Consider the following 17,476-nt stretch of genomic DNA (forward strand, 5'->3'; position numbering starts at 1 on the left):
CCAGCCTACCGACAAAGAGCAGGGTGAAGATGATGGTGAGCTGATACGCGGCGTGGCCCAGGATATTCTTCATCATGGTGCGGGAGATGAGGGGCTTGTCGCGGCCATATGGCTTTCGCAGCAGCAGCGACTCTGTGGGAGGCTCCGTTGCCAGGGCCAGAGAGGCAAAGGTGTCCATGATCAAGTTCACCCACAACATCTGCACGGCTTTGAGAGGAGAGTCCTACGGAGAGGAGGCGTTCACCTTTCCGTGGGCCGCCCGCCTGGGAAGGCCAGGGGTGGAAACCCAGTCACGCCTGGGGGAAAACTCCTTGTGGGGGCCACATCACTGGGATTTCACGCCCATGAAAACAGATATCTCCTTTAGGCTAGCGGGGTGTTTTCTCTGGGCTGTCACACGCCCGCCTCCCTTCTCTCACCTGGTGGCAGTGATCTAGAAGGTGTGCTCCAAATCCCTCGCAGGAGGTGAAAAAGCCCAGACCACAAAACAGCCTGACGATGGGGTCTGCCATTTGGGGCAACAGAGTGAGGGCTGCTCGCCTTGTCTCCTGCACCCCAGGAGGAGGAGGAGGCAGAAACTCTGAGCTGGACCTTTCTTCTCAGCTCCTCTGAGTTGTTGGTTAAAAATCAGCCTCACAGAAGCCAGACACACAAGGCCACGTACTGTCTGATTCCATTCATAGGAAACTTCCAGAACTGACAAATCCACAGAGAGAGAAAGCAGATGAGTGGGTGTCAGGGGCTGGGGGACAGGGAGTAGAGAGTGACTGCTCATGGGGACAGGGTATCATTTTGGGGTGAAGAGAGTGTTCCGGGAAGACAGTGGCAATGGTTGCGACACTGTGGAGGGAGATAAACCTCTGAGTTATGGACGTTCAAAAGGTAAAAATGGTTCTGGTGAAGTTTGTTATGTGATTTTTGTCTCAGTTAAAAAAGAATATTTGAAAAGATGAAGTCGATCAGCAACAAACGGGTATTTTTTTGCACCCCCTTTCTAAGGGGGGGGCAGCGAAGAAAATCTAGACACTCACCCGTGAGGAAAATGGGACTATTGAGAAAGCATTCCCATGGGACACATAGCCCACACAGAAACTCATACACAGATGTTCCTGGCAGCACCGTTCACAAGCGCTAAAAAGTAGGAACGAGTTACGGGTTCATCAGGACAGACACACGGCGACAGTCTATACCACGGAGTGATCTGAGGCCATGAAAAGGCAGGAAAAATATGATGCTAAGCCAGATGCCAGACATGAGGCCACATATTATCTGATCCCATCGGAATGAAAAGTCTGGAACAGGCAAATCCATAGACCCAGGAAGCCCGTGAGTGGTGGCCTAGGGCTGGGATGTTTGGGGGCAATGGGGAAGTGACTGCTCAGGAGCACAGGGTTTCTTTTATTTAAGATGATGACAATCTTCTGGAGCTAGATAGAGGCAATGGTGAATGTCCTCAAAATTCGAGTGTTGAATTGTTTACTCAAAAACGGTGAATTTTTGGCATGTGAATTTGATCTCAATTAAAATAATCTGCAGCAATGAAAACAAAACCCTCACTCTTATAATCTGGCCCTCAGGCCTGAGTCCAGGTGTCCTAGCCGGGGCACGGCAGCCCTTAGTGCCTACCTGAGTAATGCAGGCGCCTGTGAAGGCCACGATCACGGCCACCACGTTGACTGTCAGTTGGAACTGCAGGAACTTGGAGATGCTGTCATAGACGTTCCGGCCCCACATGACTGCCTTGACGATGCTGGTGAAGTTGTCATCGGTCAGGATGATGTCAGAGGCCTCCTTGGCCACGTCGGTCCCTGCGATGCCCTGATGGGTGATACACACACTCACACACATAGCGTATTTGGGGGGTCCTTTCCCCAGCCCCCCTGGATCACCTGGCCCACCTGGGCTGGCTCCCTGCCCGTCCCTTCTGAATAACATCCCACCCCTCCCCTGCAAAGCCGAGAACAGGACTGATTTTTGTCTCACACATTCTTATACTACACACAGTAAGTTGTCACATGTCATGGTGAGGGGGGCTTTCCTCATAAACACAGAGGGTACTGATGACATGGCATCAACACAGCTTTACACATAAAGGCCAGCTGCCGCCAGGTGGCCACCAACCAGCCTGGTTTGTTCTTAGCACTCCAGAGAGGCTTGCTGTGTAAGGCACGCTGGAAAGTCCTGCAGGGGACACCCTGGGCAGGCACAGTTGCAGCCGTGACAAGCTGCTCAGCTCTCTTCCCCACCCCAGGTCTGGCCGGTGAGAGCCACTATCTCGTGAAGCTTGCGCTGGAGCTCCGCTCTGGGCTACAGGTGCCGGGAAGGACGGGGCTGGGTTCCCCAGGTGGCCTACCGAAAAAGGAGCCCAGCCTCTTGTGGGGCCGCAAGCAGCCATGTGGGTGGCGCCTCCAGGGCTACCCTGCTCAGTGGGTGAGTAACAGGAAGGAAGTACAGAGGAAAAGCACATTTGGGGACCCTGCTCACCTCATCTGGGGCTGAGAGCCCATCAGTGATGAGACCCCGCCACCACTCTCCTTCCTCTCCACAGTACATCTCATCTAGGGCCCGCTATCACCTTGGGCATCACAACAGATGCCTTTGAACACGTGTTCCCTGACTGGCAGAGCCCACACAGGCCCAGGTGGCCCGGATGTGAGAGAAAGAACCTTCGGTCGCTCTGTAAGCTGCCCCAACACTGGCTCCTACTTCCTGGTATAAAGCTAAAGTCCATGGGGCACACACAGGCCCCATCTGCCGTGGTGAGTTGGGATGCCAACTGGGTGGTTTACCATGGCAAAGCCTACGTCCGCCTTCTTGAGGGCCGGCCCATCGTTGGTGCCATCCCCAGTCACGGCCACCACCTGCCGCTGCTCGCCACTGGTGCTGTCAATAATCCCTGGAAGACAGATCGGGGCAGGGCAGGGCTGGGCCCATCTGTCAACACATCCCTGTGAAGCCCTGCCCAGGGAGCTATGGGGGCAGGTTGGCCGTGAAAACCCTTTGGGATTGCACACGTGCTGACTGTCCCAATTATCTGTGCTCACTATCACCGGGACCATCTCCTATCCCCAAATAAGCAACCAAGTCTCACTGAGTCACAGGGCCAGGGTGGGAGGATGGGGACTGGGGGCTGACTGGTTAAGGCCTGGGGACATGATCCCGGGTCCCTGGCTCTACACCCAATGCTTCTAGAGAAAGGCTATGTGACTTGGAGTGAGTCACTGGCCCTCTCTGAACCCCTGTTCCCTCATGGGCCCCAGCCCTGCTGCTCCGGGCTAATGGGACAAATGGACCCAGCTTCTTAGGCAGGCCCTGTGGACCTGTTTGGGAACCTGACTTTTGGCATCAGGGAGCGGACAACCTCAGGCCGACCACCCCAGGAAGGTGTGGGAGCTCTGCTACCTTTGACCAGAGTGTGCTTGTCGGTGGGAGACGACCGGGCCAGCACCCTCAGCTTGGGCCACACCTTGTCCAGCCGCTCCTGTTCTATCTGGGGAGGGGAAGCACAGGACGCTGCAGAGCTAGGGCGGGCACGCGGGGGCAGGGAGGAAAGGGGGTCGGGGGCGGCAGACAGCTGGGTGCTACCTCGCCTTTCTCGTTGCGGATCCGCCGGTTGAACTCTTTCCCTTCCAGGCACAGGAAGTCCTCCCCAGGCTGGATGATGCCACATTTGGCCGCAATGGCCCGGGCAGTGTTGATGTTGTCCCCAGTCACCATGCGAACTGTGATACCAGCACGCTGGCATTTTCGGATAGCTTCAGGGACCTGGAAGAGACAAGAGAGGTGGGTGGGGCCATCGAGGCAAGACATCTTTTGTGTCGAGTCAGTAGCCCTTCCTCTATCAGATCTGCAGGCAGCGCAAGGTCCGGCAGAGGTGACAGTAAAGCCAAACCATGGGTCCCCATGCAGGGTCCCTGTGGAGGCATGGGCCCAGAGGAGGCCCAGCGGGTGGTGGGGCTGTCTTGCCCCAGCCAAACTACAGTGAGTGGGTGATTTCTCCTTCACCATGCCAGGCCCTGGGGACCAGTGATGACAGACCGAGGCCCTGGGGAGCATCAGATTCACATCTGGAAGAGTCACCTGGGTCAACCTCATTTTCCAGCTGGAAAACAGACCCAGGGCTGCTGATCTGGGGTTAGCTTGGGTTATGGACAGGCTGGCTGGGGCCATGTTAGCCCTAAGGAAGAAGGAGGAGGGGCCTCGCACCCTCAGCCACCTCCAGGGCTCCCACCTGGACTCCTTTCTCACTTGCCTCTATAGCCTTTTTTTTTTTTTTTTTTTAAACAATATAAAACCTAAGACATTTTTCTCAGGAGTTAATGTTTTTCCTAGAGTTGTAGGTTTTGTAGGATAATGTATCTCACTCCAAAACGTGGTCTTGGTTGTGTAGCACACATTTCAGTTTTCAAACGCAGATGCTCCTCAGTTTACGATGGGATTAGGTCCCGATGAACCCACGATACGTTGAAAATACCATAAGTCAAAGATGCATCTAATACACCTAAGCTGCTAGACATAGCCTAGCCCGCCTTACACGTGCTCCGAACACGTGTTAGCCTACGGTGGCGCGAAAGCATTGAACACAAAGCCTCATCTGGAATACGGTGTTGGTTTTCTCACGTGTCACTGAGGACTGCAGTAAAAGGGGGAAACAGAATGCTTGTATGGGACTCGAAGCAAAATTTCTGCTGAATGCGCAGAACTTCTGCACCAAGTTCAAACATTGGTAAAAGTTGGGGACCGCCTGCACCATATGAGAGTCGGGAAAAACAGAAAGAGAAAGAGGTTCGCCAGTGCTGAGTGGAAGACGAACAGCCTGCAAAGGGTTGAGAACAGGAAGCCAGGAGACCGGCTGGGAGATGGTGGCATTGTCCCAGTGATGGAGGGACAGGGAAGACAGGTCCCAAATGAAGAGATACGTGGCTCTTCTGGCTTGGGGACAGAGAGACAGGGTCAGGCAGCTGACGCCACTGAGGTGGAGGGGCAGGGAAGCCAGGTTCAGGATTTGGGAACGTGAATGAGGAGGTCAGGCCTAGGCAGTGCGCCTTGTGAACTCCGCTGGGTGAGTGCAGAAGCCCTGGGGGGACAGTCGCTGAGCCGAGGAGGAGAGAGCCTGAGAGTGGGGGTGTCCCAGGTGTGGCCAAGCCCGCAGGCCGAGGGAGCCTGGGGCAGGTGGGGTAGACACACAGGGGCAGGGAAGGACAGAGACCTGGGAGCCCCACATGCTGGCAGCCCTTGAGGCCATGGGCAGGGGGCTGTGATCTCTGCCACGGTGAGAGCTGGGGCCCCACTTCAGGCTGTGGCAGGGCGATCCAATGATCCCTGCAGCAAATCCCACCAGGTGGACCGGAAGGACGAGCCTTGGGGTGAGTCCCTTGCTGCCAGCCTTGGGGACACTTTCTACTCTCTGAGGCTCCTGGGGTGCTGGATAAGATCATGAGCCACAGGAAGACAACTTTCCATTGGGCGAGTGAATTCCTGTACTGAACCGTCTGGAAGCCACCCCTCTGCTGCCACCAAGTGGCCGTGACGAGCCTCAAAACCTGCAGCTGTGAACCCAGGCCTGCCGCCTCCTCAGGCCAGATGTGTGTGGCCCTGTTCCTTCCCCAAGGCCTCAAAGGGCCAGGCCAAGCTGTCCTTTCTCGCCTGCTCAGCCTTCTCCCCAAGGCCCCACAGCACGCAGCCAGCCAGGTGCCTGGAGAAGTTGCCAGTGCCCCCGGCTGGCCCAGCTCCGGATTCATTACCTCCCCAGCGGCATGTTTCCTGTGGCCCCCCAGGGCCCAGCCCCGAGGGCCCTCTTCTGGCTGCAGCCCTCCCGCACCTCCAAGCGCCCTGGCAAGTTTCAGTGATGCCCCGTGCCCTCCTGCCTGTTGTCGGCACCCAGGACTTTGCTGGCCAGTCTCTGTGAGGGTCTTCCCGGCGTCCTCAGCCTGGCCCTGTTGCTGTGTTCTGCCACTTGGACTCTCTCTCAACCACTCTCAAGCCAGAAAGGAGCTGTCCCTGCTCCTCAGGCCCCTCTGGCAAGACTCCCTCTTCTGCTCTGTGCGTCAGTTTCTCTCTGGTCCAACAGAGGCACTCGATGGCTCCTGAAGGGAGAGGCTTCCCCGCCTTTCCCGAGCTGTGGCCTTGCTTCACCTCACTGGCACCCTCTCCTTTTGCTCTCCCAGGCCCAGTGGGGCCCAGGACTCATGCCCCTGCCTGCCTTTGCAGGGCCCATTTCCTTGGCTGGACCTCTGTCCCTGTCCTCTGCTACCACCCATTTCCACTAGGGCAGGCTCAAGGTGCTCCCTCTCCAGACGTTGTGACCATGTTCTCGGGACGCAGGGCTGCTTTGTTGACAGTACCCATGGCTGGCATTTAGATTCACTGTCTTTGAATTGAGTGCCTCTGCTATGTGATCCAATACATGAATCCCTGTCTCTCGAAGGAGTGTCCCGAAGCTTCTGCTCCGGGGTTGCACCTGCATGCCCCAGGGTGGCTCCTGACATACAAGGTCTCAGGCTAATCAGCAGGATCAGAGTGGCCCTGCTTCTCCCTGGGGAGACAGAGGGGTACCTCCACGCCTCGCACGCTCCCTCCGGGGCCTGCTATCCTCCAGGCTTTCCAGGCTCTGCCATCTTTCAACAGCAAAGTGACTTCGCAGCATCAAAGCCATGGCTAGCCTGACCTGTGCACTTTCATTCTGCTCTTGCATCTGCCACGTGACCCTTGAGGCCCCCCCTTGTCTGCACTCCCCTGGTGGCATCGTTCATATGGAGATATGCTTCTGGGCTCCCTCTCCCACCGGGACCTTTGCTGTGAGCTCTTTACGGGACGTCCTGCCCTTCAAGTGGCCAAAGCCAAATCCTCAACTAGTAAATGCCTATCCTGTCCCTCAAACCTGTGTCCCTCGGGCTTCAGCTCTACCTCCAGTTCATCCATCCTGAGGGGACCAGATCCCAAATGTTGAAGGTCTCTCTGACACTGTCACCCTCTCAGCTGGAATAAGGTAGAGCCTGAGCTGGACCACCCAGGACCTGTGCGGATGCCAGGGTGACAGCACCAGGACGGGGCACAAGTGTACTGCGGAGGGACCACAGTGGCTATGTGTGAAGAAAGGCTCCCCCCACCAGTCCGGACAAGCTCGGGCAGACGGCACAGTTACCAGGGCAGCTCACAGAGAAGGCGGTGGCTACCTCGGGTCGCACAGGGTCCTCAATGCCCACGACAGCTATGCAGGTGAGGTCACCCACGACCTCATTCTCATTGTCCCAGTCGGGTTCCTGGCCTGCAGGGAAGTCCCGGTACGCGATGCAGATGGTGCGGAGACCGTCACAAGCCATCGGCTCGATGATCTTCCTCACCACGTCGTCCCGGTCCCGAGGCCGAAAGCTGCGGAGTTCACCATTGCTGTTTAAGATGTTGGTGCACCTAGGTGGGGGTGGGCGGAGACAAGGTGGAGGCGGGGAGAGAACAACAGGAAACAGCGCTGGTCACACTGGATTGGGAGCTTAGCCCAGGACTGGGTCCTATCGAGAGGACAGCCCCATGTGAGAACACAGACTCGCAGGGAGAAGACCATGTGACCACATGCAGAGACTGGAGAGGGGCAGCTGGAAGCTGAGGAACATGAGGACTGGTGGCCACCACTGGAAGCTGGAGGAGGCAGGACACATTCTCCCCGAGGTGCCCTGGAAGCGCTGAAGCCCTGCCCATGTGCCCTGCTTTTGGACTTCTGGCCTCCAGAACTGGGGCAGAATCCATTTCTGCTGCTTGAAGCCCCCGGATACTCATGAACTGCTGCAGGCTGAGAGACCGGGAGGCGGGCAGGAGCACATGGCTCATGGCAGCACCGCCACAGATTCCATGGGGCGAGGGCATGGACCACGGGCAAAAAGTGAACTTAGTGGACAATCGCTGTCACCGAGTCCAGGCAGCCACAGTCTCATTAGAGCCCTCATGACTCCAGGAGCTTCTCAAAAGGGACAGGACTGGGAGGATTCAGGTGGGGAGAGGAGGGAGCAAAGGAGCCGAGGGCCACAGAGGTGGGCACGGTGGAAGGAGCCAGTGGGGCTGTGAGTGCCAGGTGCTGCCACTGCATGGAACGCTGGTGATCAAGGAAATGATGTAACAGAAGCTGTGCGGATGAAGGGCCTCCTACGGATGTGGATTCACCCATGGAATTCTCACGCCCCTTCCCAGAGGTAAGTATCCTGTGACCTCCATGCCACAGGGGAGACTGAGGCATGGGAGTAGGGGGCAGTAACTCGCTCACGTATACACAGCCAGCAGAGTGAAGCTGGGCTGGGCCTTTTATTGACAGTCCCTCTGTGAATCCCAGTGCCCGCCAAAGGAGAAGCTCGAAAGAGGGCTGAAGCCCCCGCAGCAGCAGGGATGGCTCTGGGGAGGCGGGGGCCCTGGCCCTGGTGGGGAACGCTGTGCCTGGCAGAGTTCTGGGAGAGTGCTGTGGGTAGGGAGGCCAGGCAGGATGCACTTGGTGGTCCAGTCTGCTGAAAGCAGAAAGAAGGGTGATCCCGGGCCTTTGGGGAGCCCTGGATGTCCTGCAGAGGGCCCTGTCCTGAGGGCCCTGGGAGGACAGCCATGAGGAGCCAGGTGGGTGGGGGACAGAGAGGCCAAGGCCAAGAGTGTGGAGTCCAGGAATGCTGAGTGGGCATGGGGACGCCAGGGCACCTGGAGGTGAAGCTGTGCATGCTCCCTCCCTTTGTTTAACAGCTTTATTGGGATATAATTCACACACCACGCAGTCCAGCTATTTAAAGTAGACAATTCAGTGGTTTTTTAGTCACAGACTTGCACAACCATCATGTCTCCAATTCCGGACAATTTTCATCATCTCTGAAAGAACCCCATGTAAGCAACAACAAGCAAACAGAGCAACTGGGCTTCATCACAATGTAAAACATTTGTGCATCTAAGGACGCTGTCAAGAGAGTAAAGACAGGCCTCAGCGTGGGACAGAATGCGTGGAAATTGCATAGCTGATAAAGGCCTAGGATCCAGAACGCATGAAGAACCTTACAAACAATCCAACTCCGCAATCAGCAAAGGCACTCAGAAAATCAGCGTCATTGGTCATCAGGGAAACATTCACCTCCTCACGGCCACAAGGGTGGCCCCACCAGCACTGCCACACCAGAAAATAAGCGCTGTTGAAGATGGGGAGAAGGTGGGACCCTCGTGTGTCAGGGGTAGGAATGTGAAATGGTTCTGCCCCTGTGGAAAACAGTTTGGTGGTTCCTCAAAAAGTTACCCACCATGACCCAGCCATTCCTCTGCTAGACATCCATCCAAAAGAATGGAAAACATGGGTTCACACATTCATGTACACGAACGTTCACGGCAGCGTGACTCACCACAGCCAAAAGTGCAAACAACTCACGGGCAAGTAGACAGACTAATGGACCTACCAAATGTGCTTTACCATGCAGTGGTGCATTAACCTTAAACAGAAAGCAGGTCCCGGCGGGGCGGTGCCTCATGCCTGTAGTGCTGGGGCGGGTGGGCCGCTTGAGCCCAAGAGTTCAAGACCAGCCTGGGCAACATGATGAGACCCTATCTGTACAAATAATTTAAAAATTTGCTGGGCATGGTGTTGTGCACATATAATCCCAGCTACTTGGGAGACTGAGGTGGGAGGATGGCTTGAGCAAAAAAACAAAACAAACAAACAAAAAAACCAGAAGAAATCTGTTACTTGGGTGAAACTTAAAAACTTAACACTAAGGGAAGAAGCCAGACACAAAAGGCCACACAGAGTAGGAGTCGCTTGACAGGAAATATGCAGAAAGGCAAATCCATAGAGACACGAAGCAGATGAACGGGTCCCGGGGCTGGGAAGGGGCATGGAGAGAGGCTGCTCGTGGCCCTGGACTTTTTTTTCTGGGGCGATGGAAGTGTTTTGGAACTGGGTTGTGGTGATGTTTGCATGATATCATGAATGTGCATTCAACTGTCCACCGTAAAGTGCTTGAAACGGTGAATTTGTTGTTTCCCTCTTTGACCACAATAGAAACAGAAACTGCCAGGTGCCTCCCTGCTGCCCACTCACTTTTTCAGCAGGATCTCTGAGGCCCCCTTGCTGAAGAGGCGGAAGCCGCCGTCAGGCATGCGGATGACTGTGCTCATGGACTTGCGGACTGAGTTGAAGGTGTACACTTTGTAAAGTTTGTCTTCCGGGATCTGCTCCCGTACAGGCTGGAAGTCCCGCTTCAGGTCCAGGACGAAACCCAGCAGGGCGCACTCTGTCTTATTGCCCACCTGGCGTGGGAGGGCACCTTCCTTCTCAGGAGGCTGCAAGATGAGTAGGGCTAGCATGGCATCGGGGACCTGAGACCTCCCTCCATGTCGTCCCTGGGGCTCCAGCTCTGCCCCTGTGTGGTCAGCACATTGTGAGGGTGTGGGAGGCAGGGAGCAGAGGAAGGTCTCCCTAGAGGACTGCAAGGGCCATGCCTTAGCTCAGGCGGTTTCCCAGCATTCGCTGGGCTCGGAAGGGCCTTCCAGAATTGGCAGGCCCTGCCCAACAGCCAGAGCCACCTACGAGGATGGACAGGAGAATTAGTGGCACCCCAGAGACCGCTGTGGCTCTAAGCAGAAGTTCTCAAGTGGGGCCTAATGAGTGCCTCGCAACGGCTCTCCCAGCACCCTGGCTGGGCCCTGCCCTGCTCCCGCCCCAGCCCTGTCCACCCGCTCCTGCCCCCACTCACTAGTATTTTGGTGGTATAGGCACTGTTGATGGAGATGGCATGGACCAAGACGTCTAGGATCTTAGGGGTGAGGGCGCTGGGGGCCGGAATCTCTTTGTAGTGGGTGTCCCCTAGATACGACTGGACCACAGTCATGCGGTTGGTGGTGAGCGTGCCCGTCTTGTCGGAACAGATGGCTGTGGCATTGCCCATAGTCTCACAGGCATCCAGGTGGCGCACCAGGTTGTTGTCTTTCATCATTTTCTGCAAAGGGTGGGGGCAGGGTCATTTGGTCCAGGTGCTTGTTGGGGTGGGGGAGTGAGAGATGTCAACACAAACATCACGTGGCTCTGTTCTGCTCATCAGCTCCACGTGTGGCACTAAGCCCACTGGGAATCTTGGTCAGCCCTGAGCCAACAGCAAAGCTCTAAGGCATCACCAACCTCATCCAATGGCGGGGCGGGATGCGCACCCAGGGACTCCCCTGCCCAAGCCCCCTCTCAGCTACCCACCACCTCTACCCCTCTGCCACCTCACCACCCCACCCCTGGCTCCCCCACCCTCCTCCCACTGCCTCCTGTTGTCCTGGGCATCTGCAGGCAGCACCTCCATCCCCTTGCCCACATTGTGCAGATACTGACCCCCTGGGGAACCCCACTGCCTGCTTTCTGGCACATCTCGTGCCCAGGAACCTGACCTGACGGATCAGGAAAGCTGCCCACTGGGTCCCTGCCCGGCATCTCCCTTCCCCCAGTTTCTGCTGTGGCCGAGGTGCCTAATGGCTTCCTAACCAAGTTTCCGCTTCTGTAAACGGTATCAACTGTAAGTTTTATGATTGATTACCTTGACAGAGTAAGCTAAGGAGATGGTGACAGCAAGAGGCAGGCCCTCTGGAACAGCCACGACCAGCACAGTGACACCGATGATGAAGAACTTCACAAAGTACTGCACGTAGACTGGCGTGCACTCTGCCAGCCACGTCCGGCCTCTCACAACAAACGTCTCAATCACAAAGTAGAGGACAAGGATGATGACAGTGATGGCAGACATCACCAGCCCTGCCACAGCCGGAAGAGGACAGAAAAGTGGTTGCCAGGGGTGAGAGAGGGAGGGAGACAGGAAGAGGGAAGAAGAGGTGTGGTCACGGTCTTGGAGGCCATTGAGAATGGCTTGTGGATTTGCCTTGCATTTTGGGATAAACAGCCCTGGCTTGGCTCAGCAGGTGAGTTGGGGCCTGTTTGCAAGGGGGCTCTGTGTGGCCTCTTCTGGAGTCCTTCTGGGGCAGGGGAGTGGAGTTTGTGCCCTGATGGCATCAGAGGCACTGCTGGGGAGGCCCAGCAAACTTCTATCCCCCACTAACCCCCAGAAGTTGGGGTACCAGCCCCACATGCCCCCAGCTGCCTTTTGAGTGTGCCAGGGCAGAGCCTGGAGCCTTGGGTGGGGGCGCCTCATGGGCAGTGGCTCGGTGTGTGACCCAAGGCTTTGGTCAAGGGTCTGCGATTTATGCTCGCTAGGGAAGGGCTGTGCCAGGCCCTGATGGCCCTTGCTGGCTCTTGCCTGTGCCCCTGGCTGCCTGGTCCCCACATAGGCTGCCACCTCCCTTCTGCCTCACTCTGCACAGCCTGGGCTCATCTCCAGGAGCCCAGCATCTTCCATGTCTAGTTGCTGGCCTGGGCCCACCACCTCCTGCCGTCCCTACCTGCTTTCCCGATCTGCACGGCTAGCTTCGTGAGCTTCCCCTGAAGGACAGACTTCTCTTTCTTGGGTGTGCTGGCTTTCTTCTTCTCGCGATCCTCCATTTCCCCACCCTCCGCGCTCTTCAGGGGTTGCATTTCCATGGCCACTGCCCCATCCTGCTTCTTAGCTGCACACAGAGGAACCCCATCGCCAAGGTTAGAGCCTGGCTGGGGAGAAGGGGTTACAAGGGACTTTCATGGGGAAAGACATTCCACACCACAGAGAGGATGCAGGATTCAGTGGCGCTTCCTTATTGCCAAGTCCACCCACTTCCTTTCTCCCGCCTCCTAAGCCCAGGCCTCTCCCGGCGTGGGTGGGGTGGTCCCAGCACTGTTCTAGGTGGGACAGAGACGGTTCTCTCGGGAGAAGGGAGGACAGACACAGCACAAGGAATCTGGGCACACAGACAGGGTGACTGGTCCTGGAATGCCCCAAATAATACCTGAGAGCAGAGGGCTGTGGCCCCTGGAATGTTCCAGAACCCTGAGCTGACTCATCTGTCTACTGGTGTCCGAGTCACCTCCCACCTCCCTCAGGGAGGCCCAGGAGCCCAGTGCACTGTCCTCCCACCAGCCAGCCCTGCACCCGCTCAGGCTCCATCTGTCCCTCCAGCACCCTCCCCGCCTCTCTCTGGAGCAGACGGCTGCTCCGGCTGCACCCACTCCGTGGCTGGCCACCCTACGTCCTCTTCAGTCCCAGGACTGACACAGCCACCTGGGGACAGCAGACTTGGCTTTCTCCCTCGCTACTCTGGTCCCCCATCCACTGGGGTTCTTGGCGCTACCACCATCACCTCTGCTTCGTCTTATTCCTGCTCACCTGGCAGCCCAAGGCTACTCGCCATGGCTCCTCTTCCCAGGGCTTCAGGATGCAATGGCCCCACCCAGCTAGGCCCCTCTAGCTTTGCACCCCACCTGCTGCCACCTTCTCAACTCAGGGCTTCAGCCATCAGGCTTCCCCCCAGTGCCCTCCCAAACCCTGGTTGCCTTTGCCTGTGACCTTCCTGAGGGCCGGGACCTGCCTTGTCCCCGTGGAGTCCCAGCACCTAGAGCTGGCTGCTGCATTGGGCAACATCTCCTCCATAGGCCACACTGGCCTCCCCCACTCCCCTGCTCCTGCTTCCTGAGCCTCACAGCCAGGAGCAGGCCAGCCCCAGGGTGTCGGCACGTGCTAGGCGTCTGGGGCTGAGAGGAGAGTCGGGTCTCTGGGCCTCAGTGGACTTGGCTGAAAGGAAGCTGGCTTGGGAAACACCCTGAGTGGTACCTAGAGCTTCAGGTGAGTCAGCTCTTCTGGGCCTCAGTTTCCTGATCTGGCCAGAGTGGACCTGGGGTGCCCACTTACAGGTGACCCTCATAGCCGTGCTGGGCTAAGGTCTCCTCTAGGTGGCTGTGTCTGTGGCCAGGGTACCCTGAGCAGCCCCAGGGGTGTACCCTCTCCTACCTCTGCCCCAGGACGGGACTGTGCAACTCACTCACCTGCTCTCCAAGTGCTGCTCCTGCCACCAAGGCAGCTGACCCTTCCCCTGCACCGTGCCCTCCACCAGCCCACCCCCAGGGCTCCAAGCCAGTGGCGCCCGAGCAGCGGCACACGTTACCTTTGGTCTGGCTACTCTCCATGGCCCCATCCTGCTGCTTGCCTACAATGGAAGAGGGATGACAGACACGAAGGCTTGAGGACACCGTGTGGCATGCACATGCACAGCACAGCCTGGGGCACATGGCAGAGGGGGTGGGGAGGAGGGGCCTGCTTGCTGGTGGCCCTGAGCGCTGCGCACTGCGGCACCTTCTGCATGCCCCGCCTCTCCAGGCTCACCCCGTCACCACCTCCCAGCAAGCACACAGTCACCATGAACACCGGTATTCCTGAGCCAGACCCGTGGTCTTTGAGCCTTGAGCCCAGACCTACAGTGAGCCCCTAAAGCCAGCCCTGGATGGGCCCTAGGTCACACATGGCTGGCAGTGGGAGGTTCCCGGAAGCTGGGACCTGCTCCCTGCAAAGCAGCTCAAGGGGTTCACTTAGATGGCCCCTAACCCCTGGAAACTGGGCAGACAGCACCCAGCTGCCCTGGCCTAGGGACCGGTTTTCCCTGCAGCCACGGCCAGCAGTTAGCTCAGTGTGTGTGTGTGTGTGTGTGTGTGTGTGTGTGTGTGTGTGTCTTGCTCTGTCACCCAGGCTGGAGTACTGTGGCTCGATCGCAGCTCACTGCAACCTCTACCTCCCAGGTTTAAGCGACCCTCTTGCCTCAGGCTCCCAAGTAGTTGGGATGATGGGTGCACACCACTGTGCCCGGCTAATTTTTGTATTCTTAATAGAGACGGGGTTTTGTCATGTTGGCAAGGCTGCTCTTGAACTCCTGACCTCAAGTGATCCTCCCACCTTGGCCTCTCAAAGTGTTGGGGTTACAGGTATGAGCTACTGCGCCCTCTGTGTATTTTAAAGGGACGAAGGAATAAGACTTTAGGACTCCGCAAAGTGCTTTTAGTTCATTGGTCAACCTAGGGCCACTGCACGGGAGCGCCCGCCTGAGCACCAGCTCGCAGCAGCCCTGGAAGGCCGGTCTGGGCCCCAAGAGAACCCCTATGCGGGGGCTCAGGTGGTGGGTGCAGCCACGCCTTCTGAGAGCCGCAGTTAGAGGAGCTTCCTGGGGCCACATCCTCAGTGGCCCCACCTCTAGAATAGAACCGACCAGGGCAGGAGGGGCTTGTGGGCAACCACAGTAGCTGTGGTCAGTTTCCATCCAATGACTCATGTCACTGGGCATCCAGGGATACAGATGGTGCCAGGTGGCTCCCAGGCAGTTGGGGTTGGGGTCTGGGGTCTCTGGACAGCAGGGAGAGGCCCTCCACTCAGCCAGGGCTAGGGCATTCATCAGGCCTTCTCTGCCCAGGCTTCCTGTGGGCACAGAGGGCCTTCTTGCAGGGAGGGGAGACCCCTATCGACATAGGATGGCAGTGCGATGACCCCGCAGCACAGCAGGGGAGACAGCAGAGCCTTGGGGCCGTGGGGGCCCGAAGTAAGCATGGACTATAAACCAGCCTGCACACAGACCGTGGTCGGCCTCTGGAGGAGGGAGGCAGTGGGGTGCCTGGGATGAGCATTGCTGGAAGAGGAAGGCTGGGCCTGGCCAGAAGACACAGGAGTGGGGGAAGGTGAGGAGGGGAAGGACACCTGGAGAAAGGTGCGTGGGAGTCAGGGTCAAGAGACAAGAAACAGGGAGTTGGGTGCAGGTAGGAGGGAAGGATCCTAGGTGTGTGCCTGGCAGGCCGCGCCGAACAACGGGGATGCGGGGGAGCGAAGGGGAGGGCAAGCAGGGAGCCCCCGGTCTTGCGGCTATCCTCTTTCCGGCTCGCTAGCTGCTGCTGTCCCTCCAGGGCCCCCTCAGGGTTCCCTTCCTCCAGGAAGTCCTCTAGCTCTGACTCCTAAGTTGCACAGCCTGAGGGCCTGGAGAGTGGGGGGTAGGTGGGGCCTGGGAGGGGCTGTATGGTCTTGTCAATTTCAAAGAGGAGAGGCCTGGAACAGTTGAGAAAGGCACACTCATTTAAGGGACAGAAAAGGTAAAAGGCTAGAAACTCCAGAGGAGCATGGGTTCCCATGGGCATGGGAGAGGGCCCTTTGTGCAAGGCATGGGGATGCAGCCCTGGCGGGGGCAGCGGGGCTTCCTGGGACAGAGGCCTTGGGACTCCAGCCCAGACTGGACGAGGCCCAGGGTCACCTATCTGTCTGTGCACTCCCAGGGCATTCACTGGGGTGGGATACTGCACTGAGTCCTACAGCGACATGGGACTTGGTGCCAAGAGGAGCCGGTGCAGGGAGATACAGGCCCAGGCTGCCAGAAGGCGGGGCTCATCAAAGCTTCTAGGTCACAGGAGCAGGGGCTTTGGGCTCAGGGCTGAGGGCTGACCTTTCCCCTAGCCCTGACTGCCTGACCCTGGCCCCCATGCCCTACACACTGGCCCCAGGGCCCTGGCTGAAGGCCCCTGGCAGGAAGCAGAGCCTTCCGGTTCCAGCGTGGCTCCCTACCCTGTTTCGACTGCAGAAGAGGCCAGAAGGGGCGTGGCAGCCATTTGATCTTGTCCATCAGGGCCTCCCTGAACAGTCCTCGGGTTCGAGCATCTGATGACTCTGCCCACTGCAGGGCCTGACGGTGGTAACTCCAACCACAGGGCGAGCAATGGGCCCTTCTGGTGCAGGCTTGCATGGATTTGTAAGCCCCAGGGCCGTGCCACCACCCACAGGCGGGCAGCCCTGCCCTTACCTGTCCCAGTCTCCGCTGACCTCTGACCCCCACCTCCCTGACTGCCTCCCATGCAGGCCTGGGATCCATGGTACCTTAATGGGCATGGGCCCTGAGGGTGGGCACGAGGGTCCTCGCAGCCCCTGTCCCTCTGACCCCATTCATGCCCAGGTAGGCATGGGGTCCTGAAGCCTTTGGGGATGGTGGTTTCAGGGAAGCTCCTGTCCATAGCACTGGAGGGGCCCTTGGCCTGCCAGCTCTCCAGGGGAAAATCCTCAGAAGAGGAGTCCCTAAGGAGAATCAGAAGAGAGGACCTGGCCTCCCACCCACTTGGGCTGCATGTGAGGAGGCCACCCCAGCGCCGGGGACTGGCGGCACTGCTGCGTTACCTTTCTTATCCTTCTTCTCTTCCTCCTCTCCGCCAGCTCCAAGCAGTGTGAAGATGATGCCTGTCTGGGAGTTCACGCCAACAGCAGTCACCACCATTCTTCCAGAACCTTCCATGACATGAGTGCCTGGCACAGCAACACGGAGACTGAGACAGGAATTTACACCACCCGGTGGGGGCCATATTCAGCGCTACGGCTTGTCTTCCAGGGTATCCCAGAAGCAGGGATGTGGCCTCTAGAGGCCTCTAGAGGCCGTGTCCATCTTAAAACTAGGCTGAAGCCTCCTTCCCCACAGGGCCCTGTCCAGTTTCACAGTACATTTCCAACTGGGATAAACACTGGGCTACGTTGGAACCTTCTGGAAAAGAAACACTACCCGCACTGCATATTCTCCCTGGTGGAGGCCAAGCCCAGCAGAGGGCTTGGACAGGATG

At 57.8% G+C, this 17,476-nt stretch overlaps 1 protein-coding gene across 15 annotated transcripts in view; it reads right to left on the reverse strand.

Moving 5' to 3' along the window:
• ATP2B3 (ATPase plasma membrane Ca2+ transporting 3) overlaps window positions 1–17,476 on the reverse strand; it is a 62,455-nt gene that overhangs the window by 21,295 nt on the left and 23,684 nt on the right. For 6 of the 15 annotated variants that reach the window (XM_039464160.2, XM_039464157.2, XM_039464163.2 and 3 more), the window contains exons 6-17: window positions 17,043–17,168; window positions 14,014–14,055; window positions 12,382–12,582; window positions 11,526–11,740; window positions 10,704–10,946; window positions 10,049–10,290; window positions 7,176–7,410; window positions 3,586–3,765; window positions 3,403–3,490; window positions 2,790–2,896; window positions 1,627–1,818; window positions 10–223 (exon numbers count right to left, since the gene is read on the reverse strand). In XM_039464160.2, the coding sequence (XP_039320094.1) occupies window positions 10–223; window positions 1,627–1,818; window positions 2,790–2,896; window positions 3,403–3,490; window positions 3,586–3,765; window positions 7,176–7,410; window positions 10,049–10,290; window positions 10,704–10,946; window positions 11,526–11,740; window positions 12,382–12,582; window positions 14,014–14,055; window positions 17,043–17,168 (2,085 nt within the window). The remainder of the gene's footprint in view (window positions 1–9; window positions 224–1,626; window positions 1,819–2,789; window positions 2,897–3,402; window positions 3,491–3,585; window positions 3,766–7,175; window positions 7,411–10,048; window positions 10,291–10,703; window positions 10,947–11,525; window positions 11,741–12,381; window positions 12,583–14,013; window positions 14,056–17,042; window positions 17,169–17,476) is intronic. The other 9 variants (XM_074392126.1, XM_039464161.2, XM_039464158.2 and 6 more) reach the window with 2 other exon arrangements.

Source organism: Saimiri boliviensis, chromosome X, assembly GCF_048565385.1.
Source record: "Saimiri boliviensis isolate mSaiBol1 chromosome X, mSaiBol1.pri, whole genome shotgun sequence".
NCBI lineage: Eukaryota > Metazoa > Chordata > Mammalia > Primates > Cebidae > Saimiri > Saimiri boliviensis.